The sequence below is a fragment of the Protopterus annectens genome, chromosome 11.part0 (genome assembly GCF_019279795.1).
Source record: "Protopterus annectens isolate FY-2018-M chromosome 11.part0, PAN1.0, whole genome shotgun sequence".
In the NCBI taxonomy this organism is placed as follows: Eukaryota; Metazoa; Chordata; order Ceratodontiformes; family Protopteridae; genus Protopterus; species Protopterus annectens.
The window spans coordinates 187,253,367-187,268,366 of NC_056745.1; the positions used below are offsets into that span (position 1 = coordinate 187,253,367).

General features: G+C 37.5%; 1 protein-coding gene across 2 annotated transcripts in view; it reads right to left on the minus strand.

Moving 5' to 3' along the window:
• BCL2L13 (BCL2 like 13) overlaps window positions 1-15,000 on the minus strand; it is a 583,548-nt gene that overhangs the window by 532,023 nt on the left and 36,525 nt on the right. For both annotated transcript variants that reach the window (XM_044087597.1, XM_044087598.1), the window contains exon 2: window positions 5,473-5,641. In XM_044087597.1, the coding sequence (XP_043943532.1) occupies window positions 5,473-5,590 (118 nt within the window). In that variant the 5' untranslated portion in view covers window positions 5,591-5,641. The remainder of the gene's footprint in view (window positions 1-5,472; window positions 5,642-15,000) is intronic.

A 15,000-nucleotide genomic window follows, 5' to 3' on the forward strand; every position in this document is an offset into this window, starting at 1 on the left:
ATTTCATGCTACAAAAGCAACCACAATCTCTTTTGCAGTATAAGCCTTACAGCCCTTGCAAATACCATGTCTTTATAGACAGAATACCTTATAAAAAATGGGCAAGAGAGACAGTTTATGAGACTTGAAGTTCCTAACTCCGAGCACAAGTACAGCTGCAGTAAACAGCCACACGTTTTCCACCAAGTCATATACTACTCTGAACTCCTTAACAAGGCAATCATCCTGATTCTCTGTTAAATGCCAGGATGTTACTACTGCTCTTCAAAAGTAGTAATCAACAGGGGGAAAATTAAACCGTCAGCTCCTCCTGCTATGGCTAACCAGTGCCTCATACACACATGACATTACTAGTTAGAGGTCTGTAAATCAATGCTCACATTTACTCACTAGCTTGAAGTATGAAATCTTACACATTTTTCTCCATGACTGACACACAAGATCATGAGGGAATATGGAGGAAGGGATTTGTCATACTACAACTGTACTCACAAGCTCACCCCTTCAGCAACAACACATAAATCTGATGAGGATTTCTGCTTTAAAACTAAAGTGCAAACTATCTGTTAAAAGCTTAGATCACCTTCTTTGCTGACTATGTCTATTTTTGTATTCCGCTTTTAGGAATCATGGCAACATCTAGTCAAGCAAGGCAGTATAGAATGCAACATGTGAGAAGCAAACTCCTTTGAATGGAGAACTGGGATTTTTTTTTTTTTTTTAAATAGGCATACCTCTCAACCTCCTAATGAAACAATTCTGGACAAAGCCAAAAATAATTGGTCCAAAAATCAGGGCTAGATTTTAAATATTGCTCTTACTAACTTATAAAGTTGACAGAATACCAGGTTTTGCATTAGCATGCATTTTCTGAAGGATATGTCTGAAACTCAGTGTTTGTCTTTTATTAGGGACTTTAACCTCAATGATCTAACAGAAAAACACAATTTTTATGCAGAGCAGACCAAAACTATGTGACCAAAATCTGGGTATTCTGCAAAAGTTGTCACAGCTGAGATGTAAGCACATAAAGTGGAGGAAAAAACAGTTAAGAAAGGAGATGGGTTCATAAGTAATTACTAGGCATCCAGTCCAGGAGACCAGTAAGGAGCCTAGCCCAATTCCCCAAATGTCCCAAAGTACTGTCTGGTTAATTGACTTGCTTGAGGTCAGACAGTAATCAAACTAAGTCTGGAAGAACCAAATCCTGTACCACAGGGAGCAGCTCGTTAACAAGTTACAGCATAAATCCACTATGCTACCTGCAATCTTGAACATGCTAGTATTACAGTTCTATGAATGGAGGGGCACCAAGAATCCCCACTGTCAGTTACCAGATAGTCCTGTTGAGATCAGTTCATTTGTTACTGCTGCTGCCAAGAAAAGACAATGTACAATGATATTGGCAGGGAATTTAATAAATCAACATCCAAGCTCAGCATACATATTATTTTCCCAGTTCAGTACAGAAAGATTTCCAATTACATTCACACAATGTAAAAAAATTTAGCTGTTTATCTATAACCAATGATGTGCCTGGCTAATTTAATAAAAACATGTTTCCTGCTCTTTTGTAAATTAGAAGGATGTAATTGGAGATGTTTCTGTTGAACTGGTAAAGTAACAGCTTGGTATGCAAAGGTAAGAAAACATTTTTGTAGATAACTTCTTGTTTCAGAGAATATTTTTTCTCCAAAACTTAAGAGTTTAAAAAATGAATCCTTCCCATCATAACAAAAAAATCTACAAGTACTAAAACACTACTGTTGACATTTTCTCTAGGGTGGATATTACATAGAAACAACAGATCTACGAATATGCAAGCCCTCTGGTTTAATTTCACAACACCCTGACTGATCTGTTATTTCCCATAAATCTGCTTAAAAGAAGTTTTGTAATCATTGGTATAACAAAACATTACCTCAGTAAAAAAAAGGGCTACATTTATTAAAACACGGAAAATCACACAACCCCCCCCCCACAAAAATAAACACATAATGCAATATCAATAAAACACAATCACATAAGCCATTCTTTAACTACAATAATGCCTTCCGTGGAGGCTATTACATGGAAATAGTGGACTTTCCAGGGGTTGGGAGGAAAAGCTGCACAATACCCCTTGGTAGTCTGTTAGTTCCTTATAATGTCCCTTGGAATGCATTATTGCTTACAGTGTGTGTGTGTCTGTGTGTGTCTGTTTAAAAGAGTATGTTAAACTATATTAGAACAACTGGTTAGGACTCAGTCCACCAAATCTAACTGAAAAAGTGCTAAGTGATCTAAAAAACTAAAATATGTGCCCCCTTAACTCTCTACATTCCCACATGCCTACAACTCCAAATTCACACAACACTTTAAAAATGAAAAGTCCCTGACTGCATTTAACTGTGATCTGACAACATAAAATGCCCCCATGCCTCCCTGCTAATTATATATAGCAACTCTGAAATTGCACAATATCAAAGAAAGGGCATATTTCACAACCCAAGAACTGAGAGGTCTGCTGTACAATTTTTGATACCTATCAACAGTTTGTTTAGTAGACGAAATACACAGTGACAAAACGAGCATTTAGACCAAATGCAGTCTACCTATACACACAAACACACACACACGTATGTGTATGTATGTACATATATATATATATATATATATATATATATATATATATATTACATATACACACGTGTGCGTCTGTGTATATGGGATGCATAATACATTAATACATTAATACATACATGTTGCACATGTTTTACAGTCATACCTACTTGCAAGTACTACATGTCACTGATCTTCACAGGCATGTGTTAAAAATATGGGTAAAGTATTTACTCTGCCTATTCAAACATAGCTTCAGAGTTTCTGGCAATTAAAGGAAACCTACACATCTTGGAACTCAAAAAATGCTGTCTTTACATTTTATCTTTGTTTTTTGAATTATTTAATGCATCAAAATCATTCTAGGTGCTTCATAAATTTTAATATACTTTTTTTTTTTCACAAAACAGTCATCACCAGGCCTGCCAAATAAATGTGATCTTGTTTCAGTGCTTTCTTGTCCCCTTTCCAGAATACATTTCAAGTCCTATTTATTTAAGTCATGGTAGACATAAGGCAGTAACATTGTTGTCCTAGACCACTGAAATACAGTGGCAATAGCGCGAGTCACGGGCATCTTACACATCACAAAGGGTTGTTTGAATTTTTATTTCCTGAATGACAGTTACACGTTTTTCCCAGAGCTTGGTTTAAACTATTTACAGAGTTATACAGCTCTAGCAAAGAAAGTGAGTAAACTGTAGGTTTTGTATGGATTGCCATTTTGTAGTCCTAAGAGCAGTGTCTGCAGCAGGAGGAGGATGACTTTTTTTTTGGTTTTTTTTTTTTTGTTTTTTGTGTTATCCTGAATACTGGGGAAAATGTGCTAATGTATTCGCTGTTTTTGCTCAAAAGTATTTTACAAGTGCAGTACAAAAAAGCTACAACTATCTGTCAGACGCATAGCTGGTTCAGTTAGTGCCCTGAGACGGTACTATGCACCAGCAACACACACCCTCAGCTCTTCAAGAGCAGAGGAAAAAAATAAAACAAAACAAAAAAACCCCAATAACACTTCACTGTAATAAGCCATAAGTGATCAGTTTTCTACAGTTAGATCTATGTGTCCCCCCAGCAAAAAAAGAAAGAGACGTTCCTTCTATTAGCACCAACCACTTGGCCAGATGCATGACATGACCCCCCCACACACACACACACACACACACACACACACACACACACACACTCCTGCCCCAGCCATTCTGGTCCTGTTTCTTTACCTGGTCCCCATCCCTCCTTTAAAATATTTTATTATAAAAAAAAAAAAAAAAAAGCAAAAAAAAATATTTCTTCTTTTAAACTGCAGCAAACAGTTGCTACAGTTTATATTTGCCTACATGGAGTGCTTCGGCTCTCATGTTTTACTTTAAAAATTTTTTTTTTTAACTGTAGCAAACTGCATGCTACAAATGTAGCAAACAGTTGCTATGTTTTATACCCTGCCTGCACGGAGAGCTACAGCACTCATTTTTTCTTTTACTTTTCTCTTTTTTTGTAAAATCTTGTGTTTAAACTACAGCAAGCTGCCAGCTACAACTGCAGCAAACAGTTTATACCCTGCAAGCATGGAGTGCTCTTGTTTTAGTTAAACTGCACTATAGCAAGCAGTTGCTACAGTTGAGACCACACACTGAGCACTACAGCCGTCAGTTTTGACTACAAATGCAATAAAGGCTTTTAAAAGCCAGTATTGCATTAAAGAGCTATTGGGATGGGCTGATCGTGCCCCCCCAACACTTTGTACCCAGGGCAGTTGCCCCTCTCGCCCAGCCCCAGCTACACTAGTGCTACCTGTTCTTGAATTTGAGTTATACGATTTTTTTTTTAAACTAGGGCACAGATGCCTTCATACATTGTTTTTTTTTTCCTTCTTCTGTTGCACCCTTGAGTTACATTATACTGTAGTACACCAACTTGATCACAACCGTAATCCCTGAGCATGTCAAATTATCAGTTCTGTGTCTAGGACTAAAACTACTTTCTATAAAACTACTGCAATTACAGAAAATATAATTTGTAAGTGGATTACTATACCAAAATATGGTCAGTTATTAGGGCTGCAATTTTTTAGATGCAGAAAGTTGGATCTTCCTACTGAAACCAAAGACTGTCAGGAAAAAAAACTGCCATTATCAAATGAAAAAGAATTATTTTCATCTTATTACTAAAGACTCTGATGTCCAATTATGTGATTTACGATGACTTAAATGTAGTATTCCTGCTTTCTATAAAAGTCAGAAAATATTTCTCTTATAAACTATGAAGACGTTTATGATTTTTCATGCCTCTCTGACCCCTCCTACAAAAAAGAACTGCCCAAATCAGAATGGCTCTGCTTAGACAGACAAATGGTAATATTATCAACTAGTTGCACTGATACTGTTCCTCTTCCTCTCTATAATAAAGGCACCGGAAAATAGTTTCAAAACACTTTGACCTTTTTACAGCAGCTGCTAACATGCTGACATCAGTACAACTGATTGCTTACGATTATGGTCAGTACCTGACAAAAAATACAGTTTTCCCTTTCACTGTGATATGTTAAGCAAAGTATGTGAGAAGTTAAGCTTTAAACATGTGTGGGCTTTCCCTTCCTTTGATTCCGAAGCAAGAAAATGAAAATGCAAGTTTTATGAAGTAAAGTTAGGTTTGTGGCACCTAAACAATAGCGGAACCATATTGTTGGAAGAAAAGCAACCTAAGAGTCGAGCTAAAATATAGGAGATGGTGGGATTTTCCTGTTAAAGGCTAGCAAACTAATGCAACTATATATAAAATTATCTAAAAAGTAAGATTCAAACATATCCTCAATTAATAGATAAAATCGACAAAATATTTTCAGTGTACAACAAGTGAAGAAGATGAACTTACCCTGCATGGAGTGTGGCTCCTTCAGTTTCTCCTGAGACAGAAGTCCCAGGTAACTGAGGACAACGTAGTTTGTTTCATAGTGAAATCCTATAGGCACAGCAGAAGCAGCAGAGGCCATTTAGTTCTCCTCTAGTCTTCACAATATTAGAAACCCACACAGTTCAGACTCCTGTAAAATAAAAAATATATAGTGTCACTATAGATGAAACTTAAATATGAGCTCAATATGAAATGAAAGCAGTTCTGTACTTTTTACATAAATCAAAACATAAGCTGACAGCTTGATAAGATGATCGCTTCTTTGCATTTTGTTTTAGATATTAGAATGACAAAATGCTCAACGTAAAGTAATAATGAGCTGCAATGAAACTGCAATCAATGAAAACAGCACATATTCCTTAAATAAGAACCATTCAGATCACAAGGACACTGGGTGAGCAACTTTCCAGAGAAAAAACATGGTTGCTAGGCCATTCAACAGGTGGCTTGTCATATCCATGATCGTGTTTCAGGCTGAATGATAATCAGTATTGTACAAAGCCTTGGGCTAACCCTTTAATCAGAGATCTCGTGGTTGCTGGAAGTACTTGTACATTCCAGACTGTGAAGATAGTGGCAGATTACAAGCAGCTGAGGGACAGCTCATGATCTCTTCTTTTACAAAGAGACAAAAATTAAGTGTAGAGGAGGAGGAACTTAACTACGACACTGAATCTACATAAGAATTATGTCAATCCATCAACTGATGAAAGTGTCCTAAATCCCCCTTCTCTCATAAATCACACTATAACTGGAATGAGAGGATTTATCCCACAATTCTAAAAGCAGAAAACAGAGGTAATCCAGAGGGCTCAAGTGAAGTCTGGTATCCTACCTGTGACCCAGAGGGCGACAAGACTAGCAAGAAACAGAGTATAAAGGATTAGTCCAGCTAAAAACCACTTTAGCTGGCGGACCTAGGAGACTCTCTCTTTCTGATTCCCTCCCTGTGGAAAGAAAAAAGACACCTTGTTGAAGTTTTCCAGTAATTTATTCAGTTAAGCAGGTAGATGGATTAATGTTCTTGTTCTAATGGACAGCTAAACCCTTAGTTTTGCAGACTTCCTCTGCCCCCAGGGTGGTGCTATTAAAAGAGGAGTCACCGGCAAATTGCTGGGATTTTATAAACATAAATCACTTCCCTCTTCTCTGGCTCCTTGGAAATCTGAGGAGTATAGAAGCGTACTCCAATTGCAGACAATATTTTGCCATCTTGCTCACGCTCTTGATCAAGATTTCCTTCAGTTTGGGTCCAAAGAGGGTAGACCACACATACATGGCATTAAGGAAGGATGCCTTGAAATTGTCGGCAAAATTGCACAACCACAGCCAGGCATGATGGTTCATAGCCACACCAGTGCCTACTGCTCTAGATGCCCCATCTACTGATTGGTGATTAACAGTATGGCAGCCAAATGGGCCTCCATGGACTTTGTCTTAACTGTCTGAGGTCTTCTTAGGGATGTAACACCTCACTGGTTAAAACTCTCTCTAATCTAGTTAAGTGTGTGATATAGTTGAATGTTCACATGGAAAACGTTCCTGAAGAATAGATGCACTTTCCAAAATGGTCTATGGCCCTGTTAGGGGGACCGACCATAGAATTTTACAGTGAAAGTTCCTTCCTGGTGGCTACCATCACAGCAAAAGAATCCACAGGAGGGCCCTTGCTTCACTGTTGTTGGTCCTTGGGAGGGGGGAGGGAAACAAGCACCTTGTTTGGTTTCCTTGGGATTGATTCCATTACATTAGGTCCTAACAACCCCACTGAAACATGCCTAATAGCTTGTCCGGGGGGGGAATGGCATCCAGGCATTAGATGGACCTGCTCCAAAGGCCTTGATGAAACAATTTCTGATCTCAAAAAGGGGAATCAGTGAGCAAATTCCCTGTCAGAAGTTCCAAATTTTATCAAATGAGGTGTCTTGAGGGGTGAATAATCACCATGAGCTATTTGTGTGTGTGGCTGGGGGGGGGGTGTTCAAGTGTCTCCTTTTACACTTTGTGACCTTCCAGGGAAAGGAGAGCAAGAATTGCAAATTTCCTGGGTACCTTGAACAAGGGATGGCTCAAGAGTCCGTGGAGGAAGCCGTCCCTTGGCAAGATGATGAACAGCAGAAAGATTAGACTTTTCAGACACTTATCAGTTGCTTTGGGTGGCAGCAGATGGTTTGTGTCTGTGGAAGAGGGTGCAGAATCCTCCATGAAACTTGGGAGAAGACCTCTTACCATAAGTTTATTTTTCTTGTCAAGTGCTCCTTATCCAAAAGTAGAAAAGGCATCACATTCTTTGTTGAGGTGAATTTGGCCTAAACAATACACACACTGTGGGCATGAGTCCAGAGAATGTATTTTGTGCTCACACTTGAAACTTTTTTGAACACCAAAGCCTTTTTCTTAAATAAAACAGCAGACAAAAGCTCATGCTATGTCTAAACACCATGGAAAAATAACAAGTAGAGAAAAAATATGAGTACATAAATGTTCAATGTCAGTGGAGCAACAGGGACCACCATGGACTTGGGTGCAGAAGGCTGTGGGTTCTAGTCTCACACCAGGTAAAATCAATTGCCAGCATGATGCTCATGGAGGGAGATGGATCCTTAACCATTCATCCCAACTGACCCTTAGGATGTATCCAATTCCTTGGCTGCTCATTATCTTGCCCAGGTACAGTTTCCTCCAAAGACTCTAACGCCATCCCTTGTTCAAAGTACCCAGGACACTTGTGACTTCTGTTTGTTGCTAAAATCCATTTACCATTAAACATAATTTCATTTATTTGGTCATTCCATACAACCCATATATTATAAAATACCATTTTTATCTATTCTTTTAACATAATTATTTACTTCTATTCTTAGAACATCCCTATTTATTCAATTTCTTTTATATCTTCAAAAATCTTCTTTGCATAATTTTCCCCATAAGTTTTTTACTCTTTTATATTTCAAAAATATGTGTTTCGTAATTTCTTCTTGAAAATGTAAACATATTCTATCGCTTTTCTTTTTATATGACATATTTCATTTTACTGGCAATTTATTGATTATCAGTCTCCACAAAAAAATCTTGACATTCTACTTTTGGATTACAGCATTTGCTTCCTATTTTTAGAGCTTTAACTTTTTCATGTGTTAGACTTTCCCATGGTTTTATCATTACATTCTTATACCATACATTTCTACCTTTTTCTGCTTCATTATTTTTTATTTTCTACAAAAAGTTTTTCTTGGTAATATTTTATTTCCTCATTTATACACTGTTTTTCCCTTTTTACCATATCCCAAAATTTACAGTATTTGTACAATTTTACTACTAATCTCATTTTATTCATTTATCCACTTTAACACTTTGTACAAATTTAATGAAGCAGCCTATACCACGGGGTTAACCAACCTTAAACCTCCATCTTCTTTACTTGCATACAAAACTCCTCTTTTTCTAGGTTTAATCTAGAACCATATATAAATGAAAAAAATATATCTGCAATGATTCCTTTTCAAATACTGTTGGCAACATAAATACACTTGCTAAGTATGTTATTTTCCCCTTCATTACTGAACTTATCAAATGAGTCTTTTTTCTAAATGACAATTTATATGTCCTCCAGAAAAGACGGACTTTATTCCCATTCTATTCATTTTATTCCCAAATTCTATTTGCACCTTTATTCTCAAATCGTATACCTAACACACAAATTTCATTCATTGTGAAATATATACCCCATCCTTGGGTCTGTATCACATAGTCGAAGTATGACAACTTCGAACGTGATATGGTCGAAACCATAAGTTTGAAGTAGTCATACTTCGATTGGGAATAAAAAAAAAAAAAGCAATGGAGAAAATGTCTGCTTGTAAGAATTGCAAAGGAGATCTGGGGCTATAATACACTGCAGGGCATTACGGGGGAGAGGATCTCAAGTGTTGGAGAAATTCTATGGTATAGAGGGCTCATATCCGCCTCGAAGCAAATATCCCCAACTGTTGAGACGAACAGACAGGACAACACATGATCTACAATCAGAGTGACACAAGTGTTGGTTACACCAATTTACAGGGGTGCAGCTTGACCAAAGCATGTTTGACTTGAGCTCCTCCATATGTTTCTTATCATGAAGTCGAGTGGCTTGAGTTGTTGCTGTACGCATGCATACAATTTCTTTCTCCATGCATACAATTTCTTTCTCCATGTTCTACTTTTACATACAAGTGTATATTATGTGATACCATATCAACAAAGCTTTGTTCTTCTAGATATCTGCATCATTCACCCTTAATCACCCCCTCTTCACCTTTCTTTACTCACTCATGTCACCACAGTTTATCCAACTACTCCTCTACTATATCTCTATGTTCCTTTACTACTGTAAATAGCAGAAATTGTACAATCTCATCATTTGAAATGTTACTGTAAATATTAGAATAAATGCCTTTATGTTACTTACACTAAAACTACTGTTTGATCCTTGTTAGTATTTATTTACTTGTATGTTATGTACTCTTGGGATCTTGTTTGATTTCTTCTCTTTTCAGATCTGTTTCATTGTATCCTCAGGCAGAACCTGAAACAGAGCCATTGTTCTATGCAGGTTAAGACTACATATATAAATAAATATATGCATATGTATGTAGACAGAGTAAGAAGTTTAAAACTGTTTTTGTTTGTGTTAATTACTTCTATACTTTAATTAAAAGTCCGCAGTGGTGGTGCTACGGAAGCGTTGTCGTCTTGTAGTAAGACGCTGTCCGGTTAGATTCTCAGCTAGAGCGTCTTTTGCATGGAGACATGCGTGAATGGGCGTACCTTCATTGAAGGTTGTGCATCAGGGCTGGCAACACGGCATGTAACAATCAACTGCTAATCATTAGCGGACCGGAGTTCCGCTGTGGCGACCCCTAACCAGGAAAAGCCGAAAGACACAACAACTTCTATACTTTAATTGTGGAGTTGTCAGGGACATGATTGAGGAATGCATCCTTGACAGTTGCTCTTTGCCAATGAGTTAGTTTAAATGAAGAGTGGACCACCACCTACTTGCCAGATGATAGACTGGTCATGGAAGTTTATAAACAAACTTCTTCTAGCTCAACCATCTGCAGTAAGGCAACATAATGAAAAAGCTAATGCTCTGTGTCAAATTAAGTTGATGAAAATGTATGCATTTGAGTACATGTTCTGCGTTTTAATTTAAAATGGTCATTATCATCAAATGTTATGAAATGAGAAACTGTAAAAAGTGGAAAAAATGTTCCAATTCATTTCTGAACCTCAGGGATGTCTCAGCAAATGTTCACTGCAAAAAAACTATTCCTGTTTTAATTAGAAACAAACAATTGCAGGAATGTTCCCTCCTTCTACTAAAGGCATGCAAGACTTACTAAACTTAAATGTTATTACACAAAATCAAAGATAAATCACTTACAATCCAAGATGCACTTTTAAGGCCCTCAGAGTAAGGCTGATCTATTCCAGCAAGTACTAAAAGTACAAGAGCAAAACTACTAAAAACAAAGTGGGAGACTGAACAGAGTGCGCACATGCAAGCATGCACACACACACACACACACACACACACACACACACACACACACCACAAAAAGCTTTGCTGCACTGCTTTTATGAAAGGTAGAAGACACTGAGCCTCTTCACCTTATTGTAAATCTTCTGGAAAAATCTGAACATTCTTCAACAAATAAACAAAATAAAAAGTTTCATTAAAAACATCTCGATACCAGAGGGGAAATTACAACTAGCATAAGCAAAAATATATGTGGAAAATAACTAGCTTTTCCATCCAATAGTCTGTTCCTTTATGCAACATTTGCAAAGGACATTATTTCTAATCTAAACCTACATATTCAGCTACATTTATGGTTTACTTTCCTATTCAACTAATTAGAAAACTGGACATTTGGGGAGTGATCTTCTTGAGTAGTCCAACACTAATCATACTACGGAGAGAATTACGTCAACTTTGTTTTTCAAAAGTCGCATTTTAAGGTTCTTCTGAAAAACAGAAGAATATTTATAAATCTTCAATTTTCCGATTAAGAATTTACTCCTGTTCAAAATCAAGAAGGTTATTTCTGTGGCTTATTTTCCAGTGGACTTGTACTTTGTCTGGTTATTGGTTGCTGTCTTTTACTATTGTTGGCATGATGTCATCTGGAGAAAGAGTTAACGGGGAACCTTCATCACCCGTGCCGACTATAAGAGAACTGCATACCAGCGTTGGACAACTTACCCAACTTGTTCAGCTGTTACTGGAACATAATGGAGCATCTGGGGGCTCCAATTTATGTAGCAATGAGTATATGAATACACCAGTGTGTTTGCGAGAGGCTTCGGAACACAGTTCCTCTGGTCTTAGTAGAACAACGCAGGTACAAGTGAATTTGGATAGCTGGCTACGGACCACCATTCGTATTGGCCAGGGAACGAGAAACACGAGTAACACAGGTACTTTTAAAGATTCTCTAGAAAATTTGGAAAAGGTGCTACTACAGTGTAAAAAACTACAAATCAAAAATGCTTTTCTTTTGGAATGTATTAAGAATGGAAGGGTTCCTAAGGGTCTTCAACTCTGGAAGTGTCCCAGTGGCTTAGCAGCAGGTTCACCTCTGCATTTGGAACTTATTGCATTTTTCAACATTCAGGGGTTACCTATGCTAAACATCTTACAGAAGCACAATTTGGTGGAAACTGAATCGCTCATTAAGGAGGCGGATGCATTGGACGTGAAAATAAAAAAAGATCTTTTATTCAATGTACAGAAAGCAGACTACAATTCTATCTTTTCAAAGATAGATTCAGTTGTTACGGACGTTGAAAGGAGGAAGTGGCGAAAGCTGAAACATGATAGGCTGGAGTATCTGGAGAGGAGGGCTTATCCTAAGCCTGCGGCGATAAGGAATAATACAAATGGTGAGCAACAGGGGACGGTTTCTGAGTCCAACCCTGAATACGACGAGGAAGGGTACGACAATCGAGGAAGTTGGCCCTTAAGAACGACCACCGCCAAGAAGGTCTGAAAGGATTTACAACCAATCCAATGGCGGGCAGAGGAACTATTACGGAGATCCACGACAGAGCTACAATTCTCGCCCTTGGAATCAAGGGAGGAGGAGAGGAGGAAACAGGCCACAGAATTACCGACAGAAGTAAGTGGCATCCTAGATGAAGTCCCCAACATTCCAGGTACCGTTTGTGAACAAATTCCTAATATTACAACTAACCAAAGTAGGGACTTCAATATATATAACTATTCAGATTTAGAAATACACAACGACTTTGGGCCTCTGAAGTAAAGGATTAACTTTTGTAACTACTGTTTTTTCTAATATTGCAACCCTTAGGATAGATTTAAAGCTTTTTTAAAGAAACTTAATTTTAAAATTTTGTTTAAGGATGTGGAAAACACATACACCAGGTAATGTGTTATGAAAAAACATTATTTTTAACCCTAAAATTTCCTCACCTTTATATATGTTTGAAAAGATTTTTGAGTGGAACTTTAGGACTATGTTACAACAGCAAAATAGAGGTTCCTTTTTGTATAATTTGAGTGAAAGTGAGAGAAAACTGCTTAAAGAGCTTAGCATGAACAAGGAAATTTGGGTCATGAAGCCGGACAAGGGTGGGGGAATGGTAATTATCTCTAGAAGGGATTACCTTGAAAGAATGTTCAAACAGGTGATTGATGAAGATCACTATGAACAGACATCTTTGAATTTTATTAACATTTCTTACCAGAAAGTTAGAATGTGTTTGAAATATATGTTTGACCGGGGAGAAATTACCTTCAAAACATCTGAGTTTTTACAAGTTAAATTTCCAAGGGTACCCACCCTGCTCGGCATTCCTAACATACATAAGAACTTGTCTGACCTTCCTATGCGGCCTATAGTTAGTGGTAGTACTTCTATCACCCACCCTATGGCCATGTACATAGATCAGAAAGTTAAGGCACTTGTTCAAACAGAGAATCACATAATTAAGGACTCGTGGGACTTTTTGTATAAAATTGAGGAATGTACGTTACACCCACCAACTGGCCTTCGTCACTATAGATGTGGTTAACCTGTTTAATGGGACACCTCAGGATGAAGGATTGGAATTGTTCCACGATTTCTTGTTGGAATCTAAAGCTTTTAGTAACAATGAAATTAATGTTTTGGACACATTGATGGAAATGGTTTTAAGAAACAATTTTGTATTTACTGACGGACATTTCTTTCAACAAAAGAAGGGAGTAGCTATGGGGGAAAATTGTGCCCCTGTATTTGCTAGTGGGAAAACGCTGTTTGTTTAACAGATGTGAATTACCTGGTTGGTATCTATATACTAGGTTTTTGGATGATATTGTTTTCAGAAGTCGCATTTTAAGGTTCCTCTGAAAAACAGAAAAATATTTATAAATCTTCAATTTTCTGATTAAGACTTTACTCCTGTCCAAAATCTATGAGGTATGAAATGAATCACCAGCAACTGTTACATTACAGCACTTCCAACAGAGTCTGAATCATTCATTCATGCATTCATTTTTTCTCCAAAGCCTGCTTTAATTTAATTTGCGGTCATAGGAGAGCCAGAGCCTACACTCAGGGGGCACGAGCCACAGAAACAGATCCTGAAGAGGATTGCCAGTCCATCATAGCTACACACACCTTTGCATATTATACTCACTCCAAAAGGTAATTTGGGGGCTTGCCCATTCACCACTGGCACATCTTGGGATGCTACAACACAGTACTTTCAATATTTCCCCATACCCTCTTCATCGCATTCAGGGTCACATAAGAATTAGATCTAATCCTGACAAGCTACAGATGTAAACAGGAGAACCATTGTTGGAGAAGTTGCCAATTCAAAGTATGAGATGCGCACGCACGCACACACACACACACACACACACACACAGATTTGCATGACCAGTTTGCTTAACAGCAATTCTTTCAGATAATGAAGAAAACAGAGAACCCAACAAAATCTACATGGATACATGAATGCGCACAAACATCGGGTAGCAAATCAGAAAACCAAGAGCTATGAGACAGCAATGCTACATGATACATCACTGTGAAGGCCAGAGTTTATTTTATTCAACAAAATAGCAATAATTCTATGGACTGTGAAACACAACTGTGTAAAATAATCTTACTACAACTACAAAATTCAGGATTATTATGGCCAAATGACAAAAAAATTATTGCTATAATAGTCTGACAGCATCATTTAAATACTTTTTTGCTAACAGCTAAGTACAGCATTTGATTTACTACCTCAATAAATGGCATTACATTTCTAGCAAAACATTTACAACGGAGTATGCAAATAAAGGCAAAAAAAGCAACTATGCAGTGCACCATCTGTTCTAGCTTTGCCTTCAAGCAGAAAACATCAACGTAGTCTTGGACATCTTTAAGGCTTTAATGGTACTGGAAACCACATCAAATGTATTTAAGTCAATTCTGACAGCAGTAC